The 23,395-nt window shown below is 36.4% G+C and overlaps 1 protein-coding gene across 6 annotated transcripts in view; it reads right to left on the reverse strand.

Moving 5' to 3' along the window:
- pde1a (phosphodiesterase 1A, calmodulin-dependent) overlaps positions 1–23,395 on the reverse strand; it is a 112,290-nt gene that overhangs the window by 11,593 nt on the left and 77,302 nt on the right. For 5 of the 6 annotated variants that reach the window (XM_077215964.1, XM_077215970.1, XM_077215965.1 and 2 more), the window contains 4 exons: positions 9,273–9,386; positions 4,414–4,596; positions 961–1,027; positions 759–875 (listed from right to left, as the gene is read on the reverse strand). In XM_077215964.1, the coding sequence (XP_077072079.1) occupies positions 759–875; positions 961–1,027; positions 4,414–4,596; positions 9,273–9,386 (481 nt within the window). Of the gene's footprint in view, positions 1–758; positions 876–960; positions 1,028–4,413; positions 4,597–9,272; positions 9,387–9,526; positions 9,652–23,395 lie in introns of those variants that run through there. The other variant, XM_077215968.1, reaches the window with a different exon arrangement.

Here is a 23,395-nt window from a genome sequence, read left to right on the forward strand (position 1 = left end):
TTACACTTGGTATTAAGATGCGTTTTGGTCAATCGGATAACAAGTGGATGACACTAAATACAGGTGTAAACAGGGTCTAAAACGGTTTGAGCTTGTCCACTTTCGACCACTTATAGAAGTAGTTGAAAACACATTCGACCGGATTGCTTTAGTAGTGTAGACGCTCATGTGATTGACACTCAGGCTTTCCTTTATGTATTTCTAAATCAGGCGTCCAAATCAGGTACGTATAAATGTCAGGAAACCCGTTTTTTGGCCACATGTCAATGTCCATGGACCACTGGTTCTTTGGTAAGTCGTAAAGAGCACTGTCGAGTCCAACTGCCTTCAATTTAAGCAGATAATCGTTTGTTTTACTCCCGTTTTCGCAGTTTCCCCTATTAAATCCAGTCAAGCTGCAAGATGTTTTGCCACTCAGTCCTGCTGAGGGGTCGTGTCCCGGCGGAAAATTGACGTCAATCCATACCATCTATAGTGGGAATTCAGAAGTCTTTGAATATAGTGCACAAGTCATATGGGTTACATTTATGATATTTGATATGGTTCTTTTGCATTCATTTTGAAGCTTGAAAGCCTCTGTCCTCATGGAGCATGAATGGGTTAAATTAAATGAAAAAAAATAATAATAATGACAGATTCAATTTTATTCAGTGGTAGTATGAGAGTTTCCCTATGGGCGTATGAGTCAGAATCCAAAGTAAGCCATGTGTTTAATATCTCAGTTTTGGTGTGTGTCTGGTTTTTGCAGTCTCTCGTACCCTGAAGCGGCTGATCAGGTCATATCTGGTGAGCAGTTCATACACCAGGAACTTCAGAGCGTGTTCGCTACTCGCCTCTTGGAGCGTGAAGACGTCAAATGACCATTTATCAACATCCTGAAAAAAAGGAAAACTCCTATGAATTGAACTTTAAGGAAATAACTAAATCCATGTTATAATCTACTGCAAAGATAATGTGTACCTTTAGAACTGAAATTACAGATGGTGGATAGGTCAACCCTGCCATGTTGGATGTTCTTCTGTACATTCTGCAAACATCACAAACCATGATGACTTTTTTTACTATTACCAGCTGAAGTTTATTTTTAACAAGGTACATTTCAGTAAAAAAAATTGTAAACACATGTATATGAATTCACATGTAAAAATTGCATTTGGGTAGCTGACATTGAACACTTTTGTGGAGTTCTATAGTGCTATTGTATACTCCAAATTAAAAAAATGTTTAATGGATGTTATGCATAAAATATTTATTTACATGGAAGCCATAAAGGAAAAATAGCAAGATTACATCTAAGGGTCGAAAAGGGGTAAAAAAATAAATAAATAAAAACTTCATGAATGATGCAATAAATACAATTTTTTTAAGAAAACAAACTTTAGTTAACTTTACACTATGACTTTAGTTGAGTGGACCTCAGATAAACGATTTGACCCCTTTGTGCTTATACCATAAGTGACAAACAATGTAAGATCATAAAATTTTTCCTCACAGTTAGAATGGTTTTACTAAAGTCTGAAGTAAAATGGGGATTTATGGAAGTTTTTAAGAAATGAAATGTTTTTGTTCAGTTCACAGAACTATATTCATTGTAGTATCAAGAACCTTCAAGTGAGAACATTTTATAATCAGAAAAAATAAAGAAAAGCAGTTCATTACACTAAAACCTTTTCCATTTTAAATGAGGGTGGAAAGCACTTAATAATGAAAACGTCACGTTACTCAACACAGTCCATATTCCATAATATTAGTACATAATGATCAAATTCAGATCCAGTGTTCTTATTAACTTGGCTCTAACTAATCCCAACTCTGGAAAGTTCATATATGCACAACATTTGTATGTCTCTGTCCAGTGTCTTAGTTCATTGGACTCACAAATGTTAAGACTGAAATCAAATTGATTAGTTCTATTTCATCACAATGTCACAATTATACATATCCCCAAAAGGGACATGGTGGTGGGGGGAAAAATTAGGTTGGAGGAAACAAATATATTTAAAAACTTTTGCAGACCCCTGAGAAAAACATCTGCAAAAGAATGCAAAAGCAATGACACATCATTTTTCCCTCAATCAATTTTTCCCCCCATCACATGTCCCTTTAGGGGCTCCGTACAATTAAGTGACCACTGGATGAATTTTAAAAAATTTCACAATTTTACTTTATACCATCATCTAGCACTAATAATCATCATATCATCAAGGCCCTTGTCTTTTTGTTTTTTATATATTTCAATTTATAAGAAAATAATCATCCATTTTATAACAAAAATCCATCCATTTCATGACAAATATTGTTTAGTGACAGAATTTTAGTGGAGAAATTAAATCAATATATCTTGTTTGATAATATATATACATTTAGCTTCATTTGTTGGAATGGAATATCATATTAAGTTTCATATAAATGTTATGGCCACTTTGTACAAAGTCAAATTATAATTAATAAAGTTTAAGTGTCTGAGTTTGTCAAGGACATATTTCTGAAAGTCTGGCTTATCTTTTTTTCCGCACAAAATAACTGATGTTTTTTCTATTTTTAATGTCTTTAATCATTAAGAGAGCCCCTAATATCCGTTCGATATCACACACGCGGTGATCAGCGCCTCAAGCTCAACAGGTGTCTATGACATTCTGAAGGAGTTTCCATGGAAATGAGGGAGGCAGCTCGCGCACATTACTCAGACACGAGGGTACATGCCACAGAGAAGAAGACTGCAATGCAAATGGAATGGATCGGGATGTTCATTTTTAGTTACTGGAAAAGATGCAGAACAAGCCTTTCAATGTGTGTCTTATGTGTCGGTAATCTTGTAGACGTTTTCCCAGTTAGAAGGAAAAAATGCAAGGTCTGTGAAATGAGACTGTCTGTATGATTTAAACTCACTTAGAGGCTTAAAGGCTCTGTCTCAAAACCTAGTGTGCCGCATTGCTGTCTACAGCCTACATAAGCAGCTGCGTTCAAAGACAAAATCATAGTCTGTTACATTCTTCTGCAATTTTAACAGTTACGTGTGTTGTCCTTATCCTATGAGAAGATGCCTCGCTTAATTATTCACTTTCCTTCAAATTTCCTTAATTATTTCCTTCAAACTGTGAGAGATGCATAAATGGATCAAAAATTAGTGTTTGTTTTTGCTTTGTAGGAGATTCTGTGTTGCAGAAATCCTCTTTCATAGACCCTGAGCCTTCGACACAAACGCAGTTCATGCACATAAAGTGTCTTTAAATTTCCTTAAATTTCACTGATCAAATGGCTTATGAAAATGTTGCAAAATAACCCTCAAAAGTTATTAAACATAAAATAGCATGTACACATATATTATCGATGCAGAGTAAATAAATTATTTGTGCATTAAATTATAGCTGTCACAGGATATGTATGTATTTGCGTAATTTACGGTGAGCTTACAAAAACATGTATAATATATTTGCCGTTTTTGTTGTGAGTAATGGTAAACTGTAGCATGCATTTAGGGGAAGCCTTGATGCTTTCAACTCGATTAAATAAAACTGTCTGAATTAGAAGCGGTTTGTAGCATTTTTCAAGCTGTGGCGAGAAACAGTTTGTTTCATGACCCTTCAATGTTAGAATGTTTCTCAGCCATTAACATGATATTCCATTAAAATATATAAAAAGTAAACTTTAAAACATTACACAAACATTGAAACTTTGAAACTAAGTATATTGACATTTTTCTCAATTCATCTGCCATCTTGGAAAAAATTGTTCACAAAGCTTGGTGCAATGCATTCTGGGATTGTCTTTTCCGTGAGCAATACATTTAAAGCTGGCTTCTAATTTCGTTAAAGTGAGCTATCTTAAGAGACAGCATAATTGTGTTGCCTACGTGGGCAGCTCACTGGGTGAAAATGTCTAGGCAGAATGTTAGAGGGTTAGTCCACGCTAAAATTACAATTCTGTCATCATTTACTCACCTTCATGCCATTTTAAACCTGTATGTATTTCTTTCTACTGCTGAACACAAACGATTATATTTTGAAGATTGGTTGTCCTGAATGAAGGGAACAGAATGTTCATTCCACAGAATGTTCATCTCAGTTTTAAAGAATGGTGTCCACAAAAAGTTAAGTCCACAATTTAATTCCCCTTGAATTTCATTCTATTTTTTGTCCATACAATGGAAGTCAATGGGAACCAAAACTGTTTGGTTACCAACATTCTTCAACTGACATTTGAAGGACATCAGGGTGAATAAATAATGTCAGAATTTTCATTTTTGGGTGATCACTTTAATAAATAAATATTTTAATAACTATAATATAAAAATGAATAAAGTATTTTGTGTAAAATGTTACCGACAATGATTAATTGAGCATAAATCACAATGGATTTATTATTAAATTAATAATTATGAGCAAGTATTTCTTTATCAAAATCAATAGATACCGTTCGACAAAGATCCCAGCCTGAACGGCGTGAACAATGCTGCGGAACCGGGGCTTCTCCTCGGGCCGTCTGCGCACCACTCCCATCTTCCTGGTGAAGGTGGAGGCCAGCCAGTCTCGCACCTCCATGGGCACAGAGTCTGCCTGGATGTCACTGAGCTCATCCTCGGTGTCCAGAAGCCGCCTAGAGAAGAGCAAACATGTTCAGAGAGGATATTACTCCAAAGAGCCTACAGCAGCAGCTGCTGTGAATAGCCGCCAGCCAGATAAATATTGTAGGCTAGTTTGTGCAGTACAAGAGTCTTGCAATCTAGTTGTTTGACTGCAGTGTGTGTGTTTTTTTAAATAGAATTGAATAGTAATATTTGTTGATTCCTAACCCCATTAAATAAGATAATTTGGTTTTCAAATATTAATACTGAGTAAATATATAAAAGTAAATAATATTATACTAAAAAATCAGCATCGGCCATTGACAAACTTGTTGGCTGGTTGACCTATATCTGCATGTGTCTGACCTATACTGACCAACTGGGAATCTGTGCTCTAGTGACAGTGTCAGAGAACATCAGTGGAAGTCAGAACTACAGAGTGGGAAAACCCATAGGAGGCTGCAGCCTACATTCAAATGTGCGTCGGTGGGTGTTACAATCGCTGGAATGTGGAATAACCGAAGTGTAAAGATAAAAAAAACTATTTTTAGGGGACATATTTTTGCCTCTGTCTGTGGGTTGTAATAGGTTGATATAGTTTCACAAAACCTGTCAAGAATATGTCCCAGTCATATTTCACATCAGTCAAAAGAAATATAAAAAGAAAATAAAGCCTTTTAAATAATTAAAATACTTTTTTAGTACCAAAAAGAGTTTTTTGCATTGTAACACTGTGTTTACATGCATGATCATACTGATTATAATTCAACCTTTTTTTTGTGTACTGGCAGATCTTTACATTTATCATCATAACTGTCAAAAATTGTATTTATAAAATTTTCAATTTAGATAAATATATGATCATCCTGCATAAAGCAAAATCGACATGTTAAATCCATATAGGATTCCATTTGTCCCATATTTTAGCATTTTACTCTCAAACAACTGAGAATGCATCAGTATAAATTGCATTTAAATAAAATTACTGATTCAAATTTAAAATAAATGAAAGATGGATGCTAAAAGCTCATATACCGTTTAAACATTTGGGGTGTCCATATAATTTTCGTTTTCCTCTTATCACACAGTTAATGGTTTTACTGAGCATAAGAGAGCATATGTTTAAAATAATACGATTTAAAATAAATGTTTTCCGTTTGAAAATATTTGAAGATGACATTTTCAGCATCATTCTGCAGCAGTCTTCAGCATCACATGACCCTTCAGAAATCATTATACTTATCCTCCTTACTTTTGACATAAAACCTGGAATAAAATAGAATATACAGTATATTGTGAACTGTACATGTTTTCGTGACATTCACTCAAACTCAAATGGAGCTCCACACCTGTTTGATGTTCTGCAACGAAGGTGATATTTATGTGCAGACAGAAAGTAAGAAAACATCTCCACAGCCACTTGCTCATTTTCTCATAGGGCCGTGACTGATCCTGCCCTTGCTCTATTAGAGAAAAAGCCAGCATTCAACGCTGAAGTAGCATAAGCAACTGGCACAAGATTAAATAAATAAGCTTTTCCTGAAAAATGAATGCGGTAGAAAGAATAGCGACTGTTATTGCTCGGTCTTACGCAGACAGCCCGACCAGCGCAGGAAATGCGACATGTTATCATAACAAATATTCTCTAACTTCCAGTAACAAGCTAAAATTGCTCAAAGCTGCTACCATGGCAATACATCCTGTCCCTGTCATTAGGAAAACGTAATTAGCCATAGCCGAGTCTGTCTAAACACAAGTCCATCAAACGAGAGGCTGGCAGGGCTCTAGTGGGACGACGCTAGCGCTCTGTACACGTCAGTGTGAGGCACAACAGAGCGACAGAGCTTTAGGTCTCGGTTAATTAGGATCAAGGGCCCATGGGATGCACAGCTCCGCTGACTTCCGCGGGGAGCAAGATGCGGAACATGAGCACTCTTAACATGTCTCACTTCAGACGAACGTGAAACACCTCCTTCTAACGGCTGGAGGTAAAGATGAGAATGCTTCAACAATAATAGGGTGGACTCGATCCTCAGAGGGAGAGCGCTAGTACCATTCATACATGTTGCCCCTTTCCCATGAGCCCATGAAAGTAAAACAAAAAACAGAGACTGAGAGAGAACCAAGTAGCTCTTATCATCTAGATAGAAGACATATAGCTGCATCCTTGCATTAGAAGAAAGAAATGTTAAAATAATTGTGAAAATCAGAGAATTCAATCATGATCACAATAAATCCATATACTGTAGGATGCCGTTTGTCCCTTTTTTAGTATTTCTCTCTAAATAAGCCAAGAATGTGTCAGGTTTTAATTGCATTTGAATAAATATTAAGAGCAGATTCCATTTACAGTTCAAATGTTGCAGATCGTTCAGATGTTTTTGAAAGAAGTCTCTTCTGCTCACCAAGGCTGCATTTATTTGATCAAAATACAGTAAAACATATTGTGAAATATTATTGCAATAGCTGTTTTATGTTTTATTATTATAATTTTCAGCATCATTACTCCAGTTTTCAGTGTCTCATGATCCTTCAGAAATCATTCTGATATGCTGATTTTGTGCTGAATAAAGCATTCATTTCTTTTAAAAATCATACATTTAAATTCCAAACTTTTGAAAAGTACTGTACCTTTTTGAGACATTTAATATAGTCTGATATGTGCAAAATCCATCAAGTTTTTCTCTGTTGGCTTTTTGTACTTTTGTCTGAATTATATTATGAAATATAAAGACAATCAGGCATCTTTCATTCTATTTATTGGCTTTCAATAGTGCACAATTGCACAGGATTTTATGCTATGTTCATACAAAAATTTAAAAACACAAAGTTGAACTGTAAAATATTTAAACTCATGGACACACTTTAGATTAGGGTACAATTTTCACAAGTTATTATTTACTAAGAATTTTGCCTCACATTCCTAATTACTGCTTATTAATAGTCACGTCAGGTCAAGTCACCTTAATTTATATAGCGCTTATAACAATATAAATTGTTTCAAAGCAGCTTTACGGTGATAATAGGAAATTAAAGTAATAGAGATTGTTTCGGCTTTACAGCAGCTCTAGAATAAAGTTATTGTCCAGCTAAAGACACGCTCCTGGTGGCTCAAGAACGCAAACCTTGAAATAGGTTAGTAATAGTAATAGTAATAGTAATTTTTTTTTTTTAAAGTTGACCAACGCAAACTTCAAAAATGCAAACCTGTGAAAACGCTGACGGCATTAGAAAAGTCAGAATAGTTAGAAAGGTAGATCAGTTTCAGTAGTTCAGTAGTTAAGTTTAGTTACTGGGTAGGATTGAGAGATTTAGAATATGGTCATGCAGAATAAGGCATTAATATGTGTTTTATACTGTAAGTTCTACTAAACAGCCAATATCCTAGTAACATGCATGCTAATAGGCAACTAGTTAATAGTGTTGGACCCTAAACTAAAGTGTTACCAAACTCACAAATCTCTAGTGTTATAAATCGCCTTGGTAGAAGCTAAACTTTTTTTTATTGCGATCTCAAAATTCTGTCCAGTTGATAATACCTAGAATATCAAAATCAAATGCTGGCGGTAGATCCTTTTCCTACTTGGCACCAAAACTTTGGAACAATCTTCCTAACATTGTCCGGGAAGCAGACACAGTCTGTCAGTTCAAATCTAGACTAAAAACACATCTCTTTGGCTTAGCATACACATAACACATTATAGATTGCTATAATTCAATGTTAGGCTGCATAGTTTAGATCAGCCGGAACCGGGAACACTTCCCATAAATCCTGATGTACTTTGTACATCATAAGAAGGATGGCGTCTACGCTAATATTAGTCTCTCTGTTTATCCCGAGGTTTACCGCAAACCGCCGGATCCAGGCCATATCTAGATCTGAGGAAGGACCATCACATGGACACGACGACAACGCATCCCTGAAGTGCCAGCCTCATCAACACTGTGAAGGCCTCATGGACACCTCAACAAACTCATCTCCATACCGGCGTGATGACTCCGACCCCTAACCAGATGAACTGGATAAATATTGTGAAAGTTCTGATCCAATCTGACTTCTGACCTATTATGCCGCCTAAATCATAATCATACACTGTTCGTTTGTTGGCCGAAGGAGGACTGGCCCCCCGACTGAGCCTGGGTTCTCCCAAGGTTTTTTTCTCCATTCTGTCACCTGATGGAGTTTTGGTTCCTTGCCACTGTCGACTTTTTTTTCGCCTTCATTCGCCATTGGCTTTTGGCTTGCTTAGTTGGGGACATTTAACATTTAATTTTGAATTTAACAATACTATTACAACTTTAATTTCCTGTTATCTCTGTAAAGCTGCTTTGAAACAATTTGTATTGTAAAAGCGCTATATAAATAAAGGTGACTTGACTTGACTAAACTGATATGTGTGTAATGGCAACACTTTACAATGGCATTCAATTCATTAAAAGATTTAATGAACTCATATGCCAAAATTAAAGTGACTACAGAAAATTTATCGAGCAGTGATTATCTTATTTATAACCTACACACACATAGCTACGGGCATATGCTGTACTGCAGCTGTAGAGCATTTCAATTGTATTTACAAAGTGGCCCGCTGTCACATGCCACCGGTGTTTAAAACCAATCTCAAATGGCATATGTTGTCTAAAGAACTGAAGAGCGTCGCTTATTTCAACCCCATACTGGGACTGTGAAAGGCAAATGTTAACTTACCTAGTTTCGTCGATGTACACGGCCTCTAGAACCGATGCGGCATATTCAATGTTTTTCCTCAGATCTACGACATTCACCTCCCCCTTATCCAGCTGCTTCACCAGACATCTCAATCTGCAGGAAAAAAACAGACAGAGCTTCAATTCATGAAAATTCGACATCTGATCTGAAAGCACTGATGATATTCTTTGACATTACACTATATGTTACAGGAATAGTTTGCATTTTTACATAATTTATTCAACCTCATAGACCTGTATAACTTTCTCCTGAGTTTGACTCCAAACTCCACATCATCGTCTATTTCCATTGTAAAGGAAAAAAAGCAGCTCTGACAGAAATTCATACGTGTTTGGAATGACATGGTTGGTAAATGATGATTCAAATTTTCATTCTTGCATAAATTATTCTTTGAAAGCCTACACACACACACACACACACACACACACACACACACACACACACACACACACACACACACACACACACACACACACACACACACACACACACACACACACACACACACACACACACACACACACACACACACACACACACACACACACACACACACACACACACACACACACACACACACACACACACACAAACAAAGATAATTAAAACATATCCATGACGGGAAAACACAATCTGTTTTATGAAAGAAACAAAATGGATAAATGAAACAGACACAGCCAATTCCACACCCACAAGAAAACAGAGATCATTAAACAAATAAAATAAAGGATTACAGTTAATCAGCATCTTAATCATCAAATCTCATTTGCCAAAATGCTACGCTCGGTGAATCTTTCATGGCACTCACAAAAAGATTTTTTTTGTATTTTGAATTAGCAAAGCAAATATCTTGGCAGAGTTATTGTGAGGTAACCCTGTAAATATGTAGGTCAAAAACAAAGTTAACATTTGAGAGTAATGAATTCCATGTAATCCAATCACACACTGCCTCCCATTCCTTGTTTTCTGAACAATATCCCTCTTATCGCTCCTCAGAAATGATAGCCTTGGAAAGATTTACACACTGCAACAAGATGAAAGCACAAAAAATACATAAATATAAATACACCACCATAATAAAAACGACCTACCGAATATTTTAATGAAATAAATATTAATACAATCGAATCATACAGGTAAATATTGACAGAACTATCCCTTTAATAAAATAAAAATAAAATCTTATTTTATACAATATTTACTAAAGAAAATATTAAATAACACACACGCACGCAAGCATGCACGCACACACACACACGTTTCATGTTTTATGGGGACATTCCATAATAGTACAAACTGTAAAATCATCCCATACCCCAGAACCTACCCATCACAGAAACCTTTCTGCATTTTTATATTTTCAAAAAACATCATTCTGTATGATTTATAAGCTGTTTTCCTCATGGGGACTGAAACACGATTTCGGATGTGTATTTCATTGGTAAGGTAAAACCTAATCCATCCTGATGATTCCCAGACAAGACTGAAGTACCGCCCACTCACCTGTCAATCACTCACTGCACAAAAACAAGGGTTTATGCTTTGGCAGTTATCTGTGGCTTTGAAAAAAATAACTGTCTGATTGAAAATCTGAAAAAGTACATACATACATATGCACAAGACTTGGAATATAGGACAAATTATGTAAAGCACGTCTGTCATTGAGTTATTATGGGTATTCCACTAAAAGGATAAGTAACACTTCTGTTAATCGGACAAGTGGGCACAGTTATATCTCGAAATGGCCAAATGTCTTCTGATTAATGTCTGCTTTCAATCACCGGGCCACTCTTTTGTTTATAACAGTGGTCTCTAGCAAGCATAGCAACTTGAATAAACACTCATTCCGTAGCGTGCTATTGACAGATAACACGTACGCCTAAACTCAAACTGGTAACATGTATGCCTAAACTTCATCCTGCCACGGATATGCCATTACAGGATGAAAGACAAACAACAGCAGGAAAACAAACTGCAATTACAGAATAAACTACTGCAAATATATATATATATAAAAAACTGAGAAACAGCACTGAAGACAGAGCATGTTGTTTGTTTCAGTTTTGATGAGTATTCTCCTGAAGTCTGGCCTGACATCATCTTTTAGCTATTTCCAATTCCTGTCACAATAGGATCTGGAATGATGTCTGACTCTGATTGTAGTCTGAGGTGGATCAGAATAACATCTGATGTGAAAATGAGGCAAATCATCACAGCAAAGTGCTCTCAAAGCCAAGCTAGTCATTCTTGCATTCATTGCAATTTGTCTGTCAAGTATGTGACTGGAGAGAATGAATTACCCTGATATTCCTAGTGAGGCTCTTTTAGCATGATGCTTTTGTCAAATTACTGGACTTCATCACCTCAAACTGAAAGCCGGGATAAGAAATGCTTTATGATGGAGCAAAAGAACTAAGATATAATGACAGAAACTTTACCACCTGTACATTTCGAGAGAAAGGTTTTTACTGCCCAAAGGAAAACATTATTCAGAGGTGTCTCTTTGATTGCTCAGGAGACAAAATGAGTTCTCAGATGTTTCTTATAAAAATCCTTAAGAACGACAGACACAAATTAGACTATTGTTGACATATTAGGTTAATTAATTAACGTGGATAGTATAACTATTTAATTTGCTCTTAAAGGAATCTGATTAAATTTTTGAGATATCTGAATTTGGATTGCAGGTGTTGTCTTTAACTGTGTAAAGATTTGCAAAAATGACGCATCTTTTGAACATTTTAGATTACTGGGATCTTTTCTCAGGATATTAATCTTCATATCAACTACAATAAACAATAAACTGAATTGCAAAATGAATGACTTAGGTTTCCCGAGAACTTCCACCATCTGCCATTGGTCGACCAAAAAGATAGCACCGCCCCAAACCAACGCCATTGGTTGAGTACTTTAAACAAACAGCAATGTTTTGATAACGCCACAACTATAAAGCTTACATTTTCCTGGGAAAATAACCATCAAATGGATATAGAGTGGTGCAGGGATGACTTATATTTGTAGGCCAACCTGTAAGTTAGCATCGCTCTGGTTTCCTCGACAAAAACCTGATAGGATTTTTCCATTTACTTTCGGATTACTGCAGAAAATAAGCTCTGTGATCAACAAAAGCTTATTATTCTTACACATTTTGTTCATCGTGATAACCTTTACAAATTAGCACAACTTTTATAAATTTTGAAGCATAAATACAGTTGCAGAAGTCAAAAGCTAAATATAGGCTATAAACGATCTACATCGGTTGCATGACTTCAATGTTACACCACTAAGCTTCCGACAACTCTTTCAGTCTTTGTTAAAAACATTTTCCCTGAAAGTTCGAGTTATCATAGTTTCCAAGAGCACAATTCTACACACAACAAGGCTGTAAAAGCAGACTATTGAGTAGATGAGTTCACCTTTTGATGTTATGACGTTTAATGTCCCCGACAACCTCTCTTAACCCATTTAGCCGCTTAATAGCAATCACCCTTTATCAAAAAAAATCACAAGATGTTATTACTGATGTATATGATAGGATAAAACATGTAAATATCTTGAACTTGACAGTATTTAAAGCATTCAACCAAAAACTCATTCAGAAAACCCATTGACTTCAGGACGATGGAACCGGAAGTGCTAAAATGAGAGTTTTGGCCTATAAAAAAAAGGTCATCCCTGCACCACTCTATTATTGTAACGCTGGCAGGAGGAATGAAGCAGAGAGCGAATCCAAATGCAAGCACTTTAATTATCTAACAGACAAGTAATCCAAAAAACTCTAAACTCAGAAAAGGCACACAGGACACAGAACTAGGAACATCAAACAACGACCGACAAACACCAACTGAAGAACAAGGGTATAAATACACAGGCAAACAAGCTAAACAAGATAACAAGGGGGCGTGGCTAATCAGAAACACATGGGGAGACTAATCAACAGAACGGGGAACAGCTGAACATGTACAGACAGGGAAACACATGACAGACAAGAACAAGGAACAAAACACAACGCCCACACCGTGACATAGCCCCCCCCCCCCCCCCCCATGGGCGGCTCCCGACGCCCCTTGAGACAAAAACAAAACAAAACAAAACAAAACGCCCACACCGTGACATATCTGTAACGCTGGCAGGAGGAATGAGGCAGAGAGCAAATCCAAATGCAAGCACTTTAATTATCTAACAGACAAATAATCCAAAAAACTCTAAACTCAGAAAAGGCACACAGGACACAGAACTAGGAACATCAAACAACGACCGACAAACACCAACTGAAGAACAAGGGTATAAATACACAGGCAAACAAGCTAAACAAGATAACAAGGGGGCGTGGCTAATCAGAAACACATGGGGAGACTAATCAACAGAACGGGGAACAGCTGAACATGTACAGACAGGGAAACACATGACAGACAAGAACAAGGAACAAAACACAACGCCCACACCGTGACAATTATGCTGGGATAGGAGAAATTATAATAATATTAAAAGCTTGAATTTACAAAAATAATAATAACATGTATAATGTAAATAAAGATGTTTCTAGCAGGTTTATCGAATATAAGTGAAGACAGAATCTGGTTCTGGTAAAGTAGCTGGGGGCGAACAGCGCTGGAGTGACATGTCAACCTATCAGGGCCTATTTTTACCTGGAGTGCATGAAAGCGTGTGAGGGATGGACTCCATCTGACTTGTGGAGAGTGGCTGAGGAAAAGGGCAGGAGAATGATAAGGACTTTGGAAACATTGTGGAGGATACTCATTCCTTCCGTCCCTGATGGTAATTTACCGCATTTCCAAATGCCCAGCAGTGTAATAAAATGGAGAGGAGAAGGGTGTGTAACTGTGCATCACTCCCAAACACACCTACCCACCCAAGAATGTCACAGTGTGTAAAATTATCACATATGTTCTGCCGGATCCAGAGGGTTTATCCAAACAATGATAACCACACAGCACTGTAGCAGGAGGGGATTTACAGTTTCATTCCATCTAAACACTGTTTTCATCTAACACACCTCACTTCAATAAAATGTTTCTCATGATTTTAAAGACATTTTGATTCAAAATAATTGTTTTTGTGACTTTTTTTTCTCGTTTTTTTTCCCGTAAATACCAGTAAATGAACTAGCGCAAATATCTACTCCCATAAACTTTGCGTCTGAAAGGGAAACTCCTACAAATGCATATGCAAAAATAACCCTGTCAACAACTTTTCAGTGCTAATTTTTCACTCCGTATCTTTAGTAAATCCTGAGAGTATAGTTTTTAATGGCAAAAGAGGGCTTGTGCTGGCACAAGCTGTTAGTAAACAGTATTAGTATTAGTATACAGTATTCCCTTAGCATTCAGACACTCTTGTTTTAATGACAGCAGCACTGATGCTGACATGAACAAAGCATGATGATCATGTGATCCGGCATTATTTGAGTTCCAAAAAACATCTTGAGCTTCAATGGAAGAAAGGAACAACAACAACCACAGCAGCAAATCTGTGGTGTCAAACTTTTTAACCCTTCTGTATATGAGATTTAATATGACAGAAATGTAACGTGATGCAGAGCCTTGAGTGCATCACCCTCCCTCTGGTCCCCCCATAACAGCTGTTGTGCTTATCAGCATTCACATGAAGCCTGTAAGAGTGTGTTTAACATTGAGGACAGCAAGAGTGCAGAACCTGCAACCATGCGCTGCTCGCTTAGATGATATATGACCTCTGCCAGCGTACTGTAATTTCTCCTCTAAATTTTGCACACATTATATGTGCCAGCCAGTTTTATCCAAAGTAATGTGCAGTGCATTCAAAGCATACCTTTTAGAATGCAAGTGGACTACTTACTGAATACTGTGCAAAATATACTTTATATTGGCTACTTTTAGTATGTAAAAAAAAACTTGTCCAGAAAGTGAGCCAAGAAAGAGTTAATCATTCATAACACTGGAAGGCCAAATTAAGTGCATTGCATTATGGGATACAGCACTCAGTGCAGTGAGCTTTGTTGCATATTGGACATTTTAGCAAATGTAGTAGATCATTGAGGTCATTCAGGCATTGCATGCAGATATTTACCATATTTAGCAAAATATATAAGTATATAGCTTACCTATATACTACAGAAATACTGTAAAAAAAAAAGTATACTATGGCACAATGCACACTGCGTATAACCCCCTTATACATGATAAAAACACTGGTCATTATCGGAAAATTTGCAAAAATCCCCACAGGACTGCTCATTTTCAACATATTTTAACACAATGTAGTCACTAATAAATTAACTTTATGGTATTTAAAAAAAAGATTAATATGACTAATAGTGTAATTATGTGTTTGTTTTATGAATAGACTTTCTATGGAGCTGAGATGAAAATTAGCTTGTGCTACAATACATGAAATCTTTGCAATTTATGCATTTTTCAGCTAAGGACACAAATAAACTCAAGTGACATTTTACATGACATTCATTATGGAGAGTGCTATAAGAAGTGTTGTTTTTGCTAATTAAAACTATCAGAAATGTTAATTAATATAATAATAAAATATAAATTATAATTAATAACAAAATAATTTGTAATGTTAAACTAACATAAAACTAATGAAATTGACAAAAGCGCATAAAATTACTGAAATGTAAACTAAAATTAAAATGAACGCAAAAAAATAAAAAATACAAGCTAAATCAAAATATTAATAAATACTATAATAGTATCTAAATATTACTAACATAACATTGATATGTAGTAAATACTATAATAGTATCTAAATATTACTAACATAACATTGATATGTAGTCTGCTACCAATAAAATAGCTGTTCTGTAAAAGAAGTTTCGGACAATTAATAAATACTATAATAGTATCTAAATATTACTAACATAACATTGATATGTAGTCTGCTACCAATAAAATAGCTGTTCTGTAAAAGAAGTTTCTGACAATTTATCAAATTTATGGTAAACGGGTACTGACCATTGTAAATACCTTAAAGTGGTTCAATGACGCCATGGCTTACAAGGCTCATATGGCACATGTCCCATCTTCTCTGGTTTAGTGATAATTAAACAGAAATATCTGACAGAACAATACAATCGACCAATTAGAATCAAGCATTCCATAGAGCTGTGAGACTGCAAACTCAGCTGAAAAACACGAGATGAAGTATGACTGATTGACAGACACCATCCTGTCGAGTGGTTTCAGAGCACAGGCACTTAAACTGACTGTATTTTTGGAGACTTTGCCATGGCCCCTGACACAGTGTACTGGGGAGGGTCTTCAGACCACTGAGAGTGCATGGAAATAAAAACAAGCATCTAAAAGAAGCCTGTCTGGAAATGAATAAAATAAACCCGCACCGCTTTACCTCTAAAGCAGGCCTCCAGAAGCAAAAACATGTTAAAGCAAGCTGGGTTGGTGCTTTTTAGACTCCCCTTGAGTAACGTGCTGCTCCGTCAACCCAGTCCGAAAGTCCCCCGGGGACCCATCTCCACCCATTTTCCGAGTCCCTGTTTTCCAAATCTAAAACCATCCAGGCTTTTCATAGCTCACAGTGTATCCACCCAGGTCAGATTAGAAATTGCAAAACAAAACAAACCCTGGAAGTTTGCTTTGAGCTTTTCAAGAAGAGTTTGTTTTCCAAGGGTGCATGAGAATGCCCTGGAGAAAGAGCGAAGGGGATGTTTCTCGTGGTCACTACGAGCGGCCCAGTGAGACGCTGGCACTGGTAGCCGGCAGGCCATCGTGCCCCAGTCACACAAGTGAAGAGGAAGGTCAACCTCAAACATTTTCCCATGAGCTTGCTGTGCCATTCACACAAACGTCCAAAACTCAGAGCTGCTGCCGTCATTGACGGTCCCTCGAGGGACCCGGCGAGGGCTCGCGATGGAAAGGAAGAAAGGACATGCTACTAGCCTCTCAGACAGCTCTAAATTCCTCACTCCACAAAGATGGCACCCATAGGACCGCTCACTGACCTGAGAATAATTAGAGAGGTGGGGAAGAGAGTGTGATGAGTCCAGAGACGCAAATCAGTTCCTTTTAAGTACGAAAAATCGCATGTTTAATGTGCGTCGGACATAAGCAGTTTCCCGCCCCATTTATTCGGACAAATAAATGGACGTGTTCTCTGATTTCACAGATATCCCGCCGCTAACTTTTTGGTTCCCTAGGCAACAGGGAAAATATTGTCACAAATTGTCCTCCCTTGACACCAACACTGCTTACTAAATGTATTAATAGATTGTGAACACATCAGGCGAAGACTTGGAGAAAGGTGAACTGTCATCATGCGTCTGTCCATTTTTTAAATTGACCTAGAGATTTTTTAGTTTAGTTTAGTTTTATTTAGAGTTTGACAAGCCAGGATATTGAAGAACAAAACCCTGAAACGTATATCAAACATAACACATACTCAAGACAACCTTATGTACCTAATAAAAAAAATTAAAAAAACAAACAGCTGGGGTAAAACAGACGTACAGAAAAACCTGAAATACATCAGGCTTCATACAATAAAACCTGTAAGTTATTTATAAAACAATTTTAGAGCACATGGAATAAAAGAAAGTTAATGTTTTTTGAATCACTCCTGGGCACAACAAAGTACAATAAGTAAGTACAACAGCTTACTCCAGTATCCAGAGATACTGGTAAATGTAATACTGACCGAGTCATGCACTTGAATGATGGCTCATTAATAGCATACAAATGGCTTTGTGACAAAACGTTTCTGAGTAAATGAACAGAACATAAATCAACCAACCACACCAAAATATAAATTTAATCACTAAAATATCTATATTGTAAAATAATAATAATAAATACTACTTCTACTACTAATGATAATAATAATAATTATTGTTTCAATATTTAGTTTACCAAAACTCAATATTTACAAAATAAATTACAACATCCATTCATCAGTCATGATATAATTATATATTATTATTTTTTATTATTTAATCTTTAGTTTACCAAACCTCAAGTTCTCTTTACATGAAAATTACATTCATACATCAGTCACTCATATCTATATTAACACATTATTATTATATTAATTATTGTATATACTACTAATTCTACTAGCCTACCACTACCATTTTTTTAGACTTTTTTTTGCTCTTTATTTGTGAATTCATTTGCAGATTTAAACTTGATAAAATAAAATATCATTTAAATCAGTGGTTCTCAAAGTGTGAGGCGTAGCTCAGGTACTGCTGGGGGGCGCAGGAGATCAGCAGAATAAAATGTATTTAAAAAAGAAAAAGAAAACAGCCATCGCAACAGCGCTCAAGAGCAGTTGGCGCTCTGCCTTTATAAAGCGGCACTGAATGCCAATTTCACTGAATCATTCTTCTTCAGACCGTTGACTTATTGTCATCGTCTGAACAAACCAGACATAGAAGTTGCTTGCCATAGACTTCAGCGTAAGATGACGTAGGCTACATGAAGCTGAGCTTGTTAGGCACTGTTGAAAGAGCTCATTGCAGCACTGATTATATATTGTTCATCCAAATCATCACTGAAATATATTCTCTCTTACTGATATATATTTCAATGATTCAACGACATTACACAGTGAAACTTTTAAAGGGGGTTTTCATTGCACATTTTTCAATTTATAAATCTTTCCATTTTTTAAATTTTAGTGAAACTACTTGGTAGTTAGAGGTGGTAGTAGTGAAGGGATGCCAGATTTTTTAATGGTTTAAAGGGGGCGCAGAGGTGGACAAAGTACTTCCTTCAAACTTCCTTCAAACTTCCTTACTTGAGTAAAAGTACAGATACTACTGGTAAGATATTACACCGTTACAAGTAAAAGCTGTAAAGACGAGTTAAGTTTTTTTTAAAAATGAGTACTTCTGTATTTTACTTAAGTATCAAAAGTAAAAAGTAAATATCAATGCATTGTTTTATAATTGTTGCATTGTTGTATGTAATACTTAGTTCATCATGCCTCTGAAACAACCTAGTGAATACACCTACCAGTAGTAGTATCTATGGAATTAAGAGCTCTTGAATGGTATAAAACCTATAGAAATGAAACAACTGAATTGACAAAAAAAAAAATTGTTGAACAATCCTACCACCCCAACAAAAAAGTGCACATATATGTGTATCCATTCACGCACATTTGAATCAATTGGTCTACAAAAATCCAACCTGATTTAAAAGCCAGCTACACAACCATAGCTGTATAACTGCCCAACAGCAATACTGCTTGAACAAACAGCAAAACAGAAAGATCTATTTGCCATGGATGCGCGCACTGCGCCGAGGATCTGTCTTCGTCCATTTTGCCACCAGTTGATAAGTGTTCAAAGAAAATTATGGGAAATCGCCAGACTTCAAGACAAGTGACCCTACAAGAGTGATTACTGATAGGCTGTCTGTCACCTGCGAAAAAAACAATCATGTTTTAGAGATGAAAAAATGATACCCTGACTGAGGTTACTACTTTCTACTCAAGGACCTTGACAGAAATGTAGTGGAGTAAATAGTGCGATATTTGTCTTTCTAATGAAGTGAAGTTAAAGTAAAATGTTTCTAGAAAAACTAATACTCAATTAAAGTACAGATACTCAAAAACTGTACTTAAGTACAGTACTCAAGTAAATGTAGTGTCCACCAGACGTGACCAAAAAAGTTTGAGAACCACATACATCTTGCAGTTGCTACAAGAGAACCACAATCCCCAAAGATTGTGCGTGCATGGATTTGACAAGAGGACTTTAGGCCCTCTGGTGACGTGCTAAACCCAGGTTGACACAAGCAGTCTGCAGTGATCTGCGGTGAGCAATTTTTAGAGTCAAGCAGAGCTCTTATTAAACAAACATCCCATTTTTCACAAGCCTCAGTTTCTCCAGTCCTCCAAGTACTGAAGCCACATCTTAATGCCTGCAGGACAGGTTGGTTTACACTAGGTTGTAAACTAACCTCTTGGGTTCCCATTTGAAGCAGTTAAGCTGAAGCTCTAAATGCAAGTAACATCAGTCTAGTTGTGTTTTGGCAGCACGGAGGGCATTGATTTACTGGCTAAGACTATCTCAGTTAAACATCTCCCCATCTCCCTATCTCCCTCCACAAGCGATATAAATCCCAGCCCTTCGGGGATGTGGATGACTTTACCTGATGTTCAAGAAATTGGACTAAAAAAGCAAGGCTGTCAGTTAAACGTGTCAATTTGGTGCCATTAAAGGGGTCATGAAATGGATTTTTTCCCCTTGAGGTTAATTTATAATGTTAATAAGGTTTTTTGCACAATAAAACCCCCTAAACAAATATATATGCGGAAAAACAATTATTTTTGACTTTCATTCTGACCCTTTAAGGCTCCTTTAAGGCTTGTCAGTAAATGGCCACTGTTATGATTGGCTAACGTCACTACATAGGAAACAATATCAACGCCCAGTGTTTTGAAAACATAATTTATATAAAAAACATAATTTACAGACAAAGCATTGAAATCATATTTACTTACGGTGTGTGATGCAGCTGCTGTCAGATTCAATACAGTTGGCTACTTCATCGGTCAACTTTTTTTTTTTTTTTGTGAACTCTCCATTACACTGTGCCTTGCTGACAAAACAAAATGCTCCTAACAAACATATACTCCTCTGACGTGATGCGGTACACCATTAAAAAAAAAAACATCCACTTGTTTCCAACGTTGGGATCCTTCTGAAGTCTGTACAGGGACTAATGAGCTGTTCAAAATGGATGTGTCAAAGCAAACTTTTTTCCGTTGTCCTGTTGACAGACTCAAGTGAGTGGAGCATTTTAGAAACTGAACTGTATACAGTATCCAGTGTAGACAGCATCATTGATTATAATGGGATCTATTTACATTTGACATGACACTCGCATCCAATGTAAGCAAATGTCAGCTGTTAAGTGACTGAATGCCAGTGGGCGGGGCCTATGGTGCGACAATGTATAACTAATTGTTGATGTCTTGCTCTGGAGGCAGGCATATGCAAATGTATTGCCCGTGTGACATCACAGGTTACCTGATATAATACTGATCTACAGTTGCTCCAAATAGTATTTGGACACTTATGCCAGAGATAAAAATGGGCTTGCATGAAAAAAAAAAATAATGAAAAAATTCCAACCAAGTGGCATTTTTAAGGAAAATAGCACACCCACTAAAATTAGCCTTGATATTTTTAGTGGATTAAAAATGGCTGCCATTTAGATTTATGTTTATTATTTAATGCAATGACATTTTTAAGTGTGAGCTAAGTGTCCACATAGTTTATGGACAAATCATTTTACACAATATTTACCCAAAATTAACTCAAAAATATTTGAAAACAGAAAAAGGATGGTGATAGATTTGGGAATTAATACAAGGGGATCAGACTTCTGATAATTGGTTAAGCAGGCATGGTTATCAGTCCAATAATCGGCCTGGTCTAATCTCTGGTTTATCAATACTTTCATCTGTGTTCACAATGTTCAGTGAATTTAACACTCCCCTATTCAACTTATGAACAAGTCCAAGGTCATGGTGGTAGACACCGCTACAGTCGCTTGAACAATAACAACACCTAAACTACATAAATTCAGGAAATTCAACTTGTTTCATTTTCACTGTGTAAACATGCTTCCATTACACCCACCACCAGCAGAGCTCATCCGACCGGCTTCCAAAGGCACCAAAACATCAAGTCAAATCATCCAGAACAAATGCAAGTGAGCTTTAGAGATAACCGAGCAAATATATAGTATTTGCTCCTTTCAACAGCTCCTTCTGAAAGCATTTATATACTTCAACCAACCACTGAACCACACACAAAGAATTGTGGGATATAATAGGCAGTAAAGGACACTTATATACCATTTTAAAAAAACAACCAGATGAAGGTATCTCAGTAGAAAGGAAAAACCTCAGAAACAAGTTACTATTCAGAGTAGCAGGATGTTGGTGTCACCATTTGCAATTGTATTTCTCTATTGGCTCTAACAGGCTATTGGCTCTTTTAACTGACAGGCGAGAGTGTTGCATTTTTTCTTCCATTCATTACTCTACAAGTGTCCCTCTCAGTCTACTCATAATGTACCTGAAAATACAGACTGCAAACAACATTTTGTGATAAAACGTTAAAAAACAGAGGCTTATTTCAACTGATTTACTCTTATAAAAACATCTTGTCATCAAATTATAAACTGATGGATTAATCTGGTAAATGAATGAGTCACCGTGCCAGATTTATTTGACCTTATTTCACATGAAAGGTAAACTAATCAGTCAGCGTATTAATATGATGAGCAGTAACACAATAATTGCCATTTATCAAATTGCTTTAGTATGCATTGTTCTCTGTTCTTAAAAAAAAAAAAAAAAAAAACCTTGCCTAATTTTCTTTTAAAAACAAGAGAGATGTCAGGGGACGTGTTCGTGAGGTCAATGGTTTGAAAGCTAAATGTCCTGGAAGAGGGATACATAATATGTGCCAATGGGTAAATATGACTGCTATGACTGACATATTTTTCATTAACTTCCTAAATGATGAGGAACTATGGGCCAAGATTTCCTCTGAAATCTGTGCTGACTTATTCCATAGTGACAGACACCAGATACCATACTGTTTGTTCTCAAAACACAGATTATAGAGGACTGATTCTGGTATGCAAACCTTATTAGTGACGAGTCATGTGATACAGATTGCATCCAAGTCTCATAGGACAAATTAGCCCAACCTAGATTCTTATACGTATAAAAAGCTCAAAGGACCTCAACATATAATCACTTCTGGCAAAGACCGTGTTGATTTAAAATGTAAAAGATACAGAGGCCTAATAGGCTAATTCACAGTGGTTTCAGGCAACAAGTGTGCATAATTTATGAGAGTAAAAATCTACTCTTCGGCTCATATATTCTGCACGGTCTGGCTTTAAGGTAAAATGAATGTTTGTATTCATCAACTGCATTCCACAGTTGCTATTTTTAATATTTATATTAATACACTACCGTTCAAAAGTTTGGGGTCTGTAAGATTTTTTATGCTTTTGAAAGATATCAATTCTGCTGACCAAGGCAGCATTTATTTGATCAAAATTACAGTAATATTGTGAATATTATTATTTTGGAATGCAGCA

This window comes from Siphateles boraxobius, unplaced genomic scaffold, assembly GCF_051911475.1.
Source record: "Siphateles boraxobius isolate OS27281-9 unplaced genomic scaffold, OSU_SipBor_1 7, whole genome shotgun sequence".
In the NCBI taxonomy this organism is placed as follows: Eukaryota; Metazoa; Chordata; class Actinopteri; order Cypriniformes; family Leuciscidae; genus Siphateles; species Siphateles boraxobius.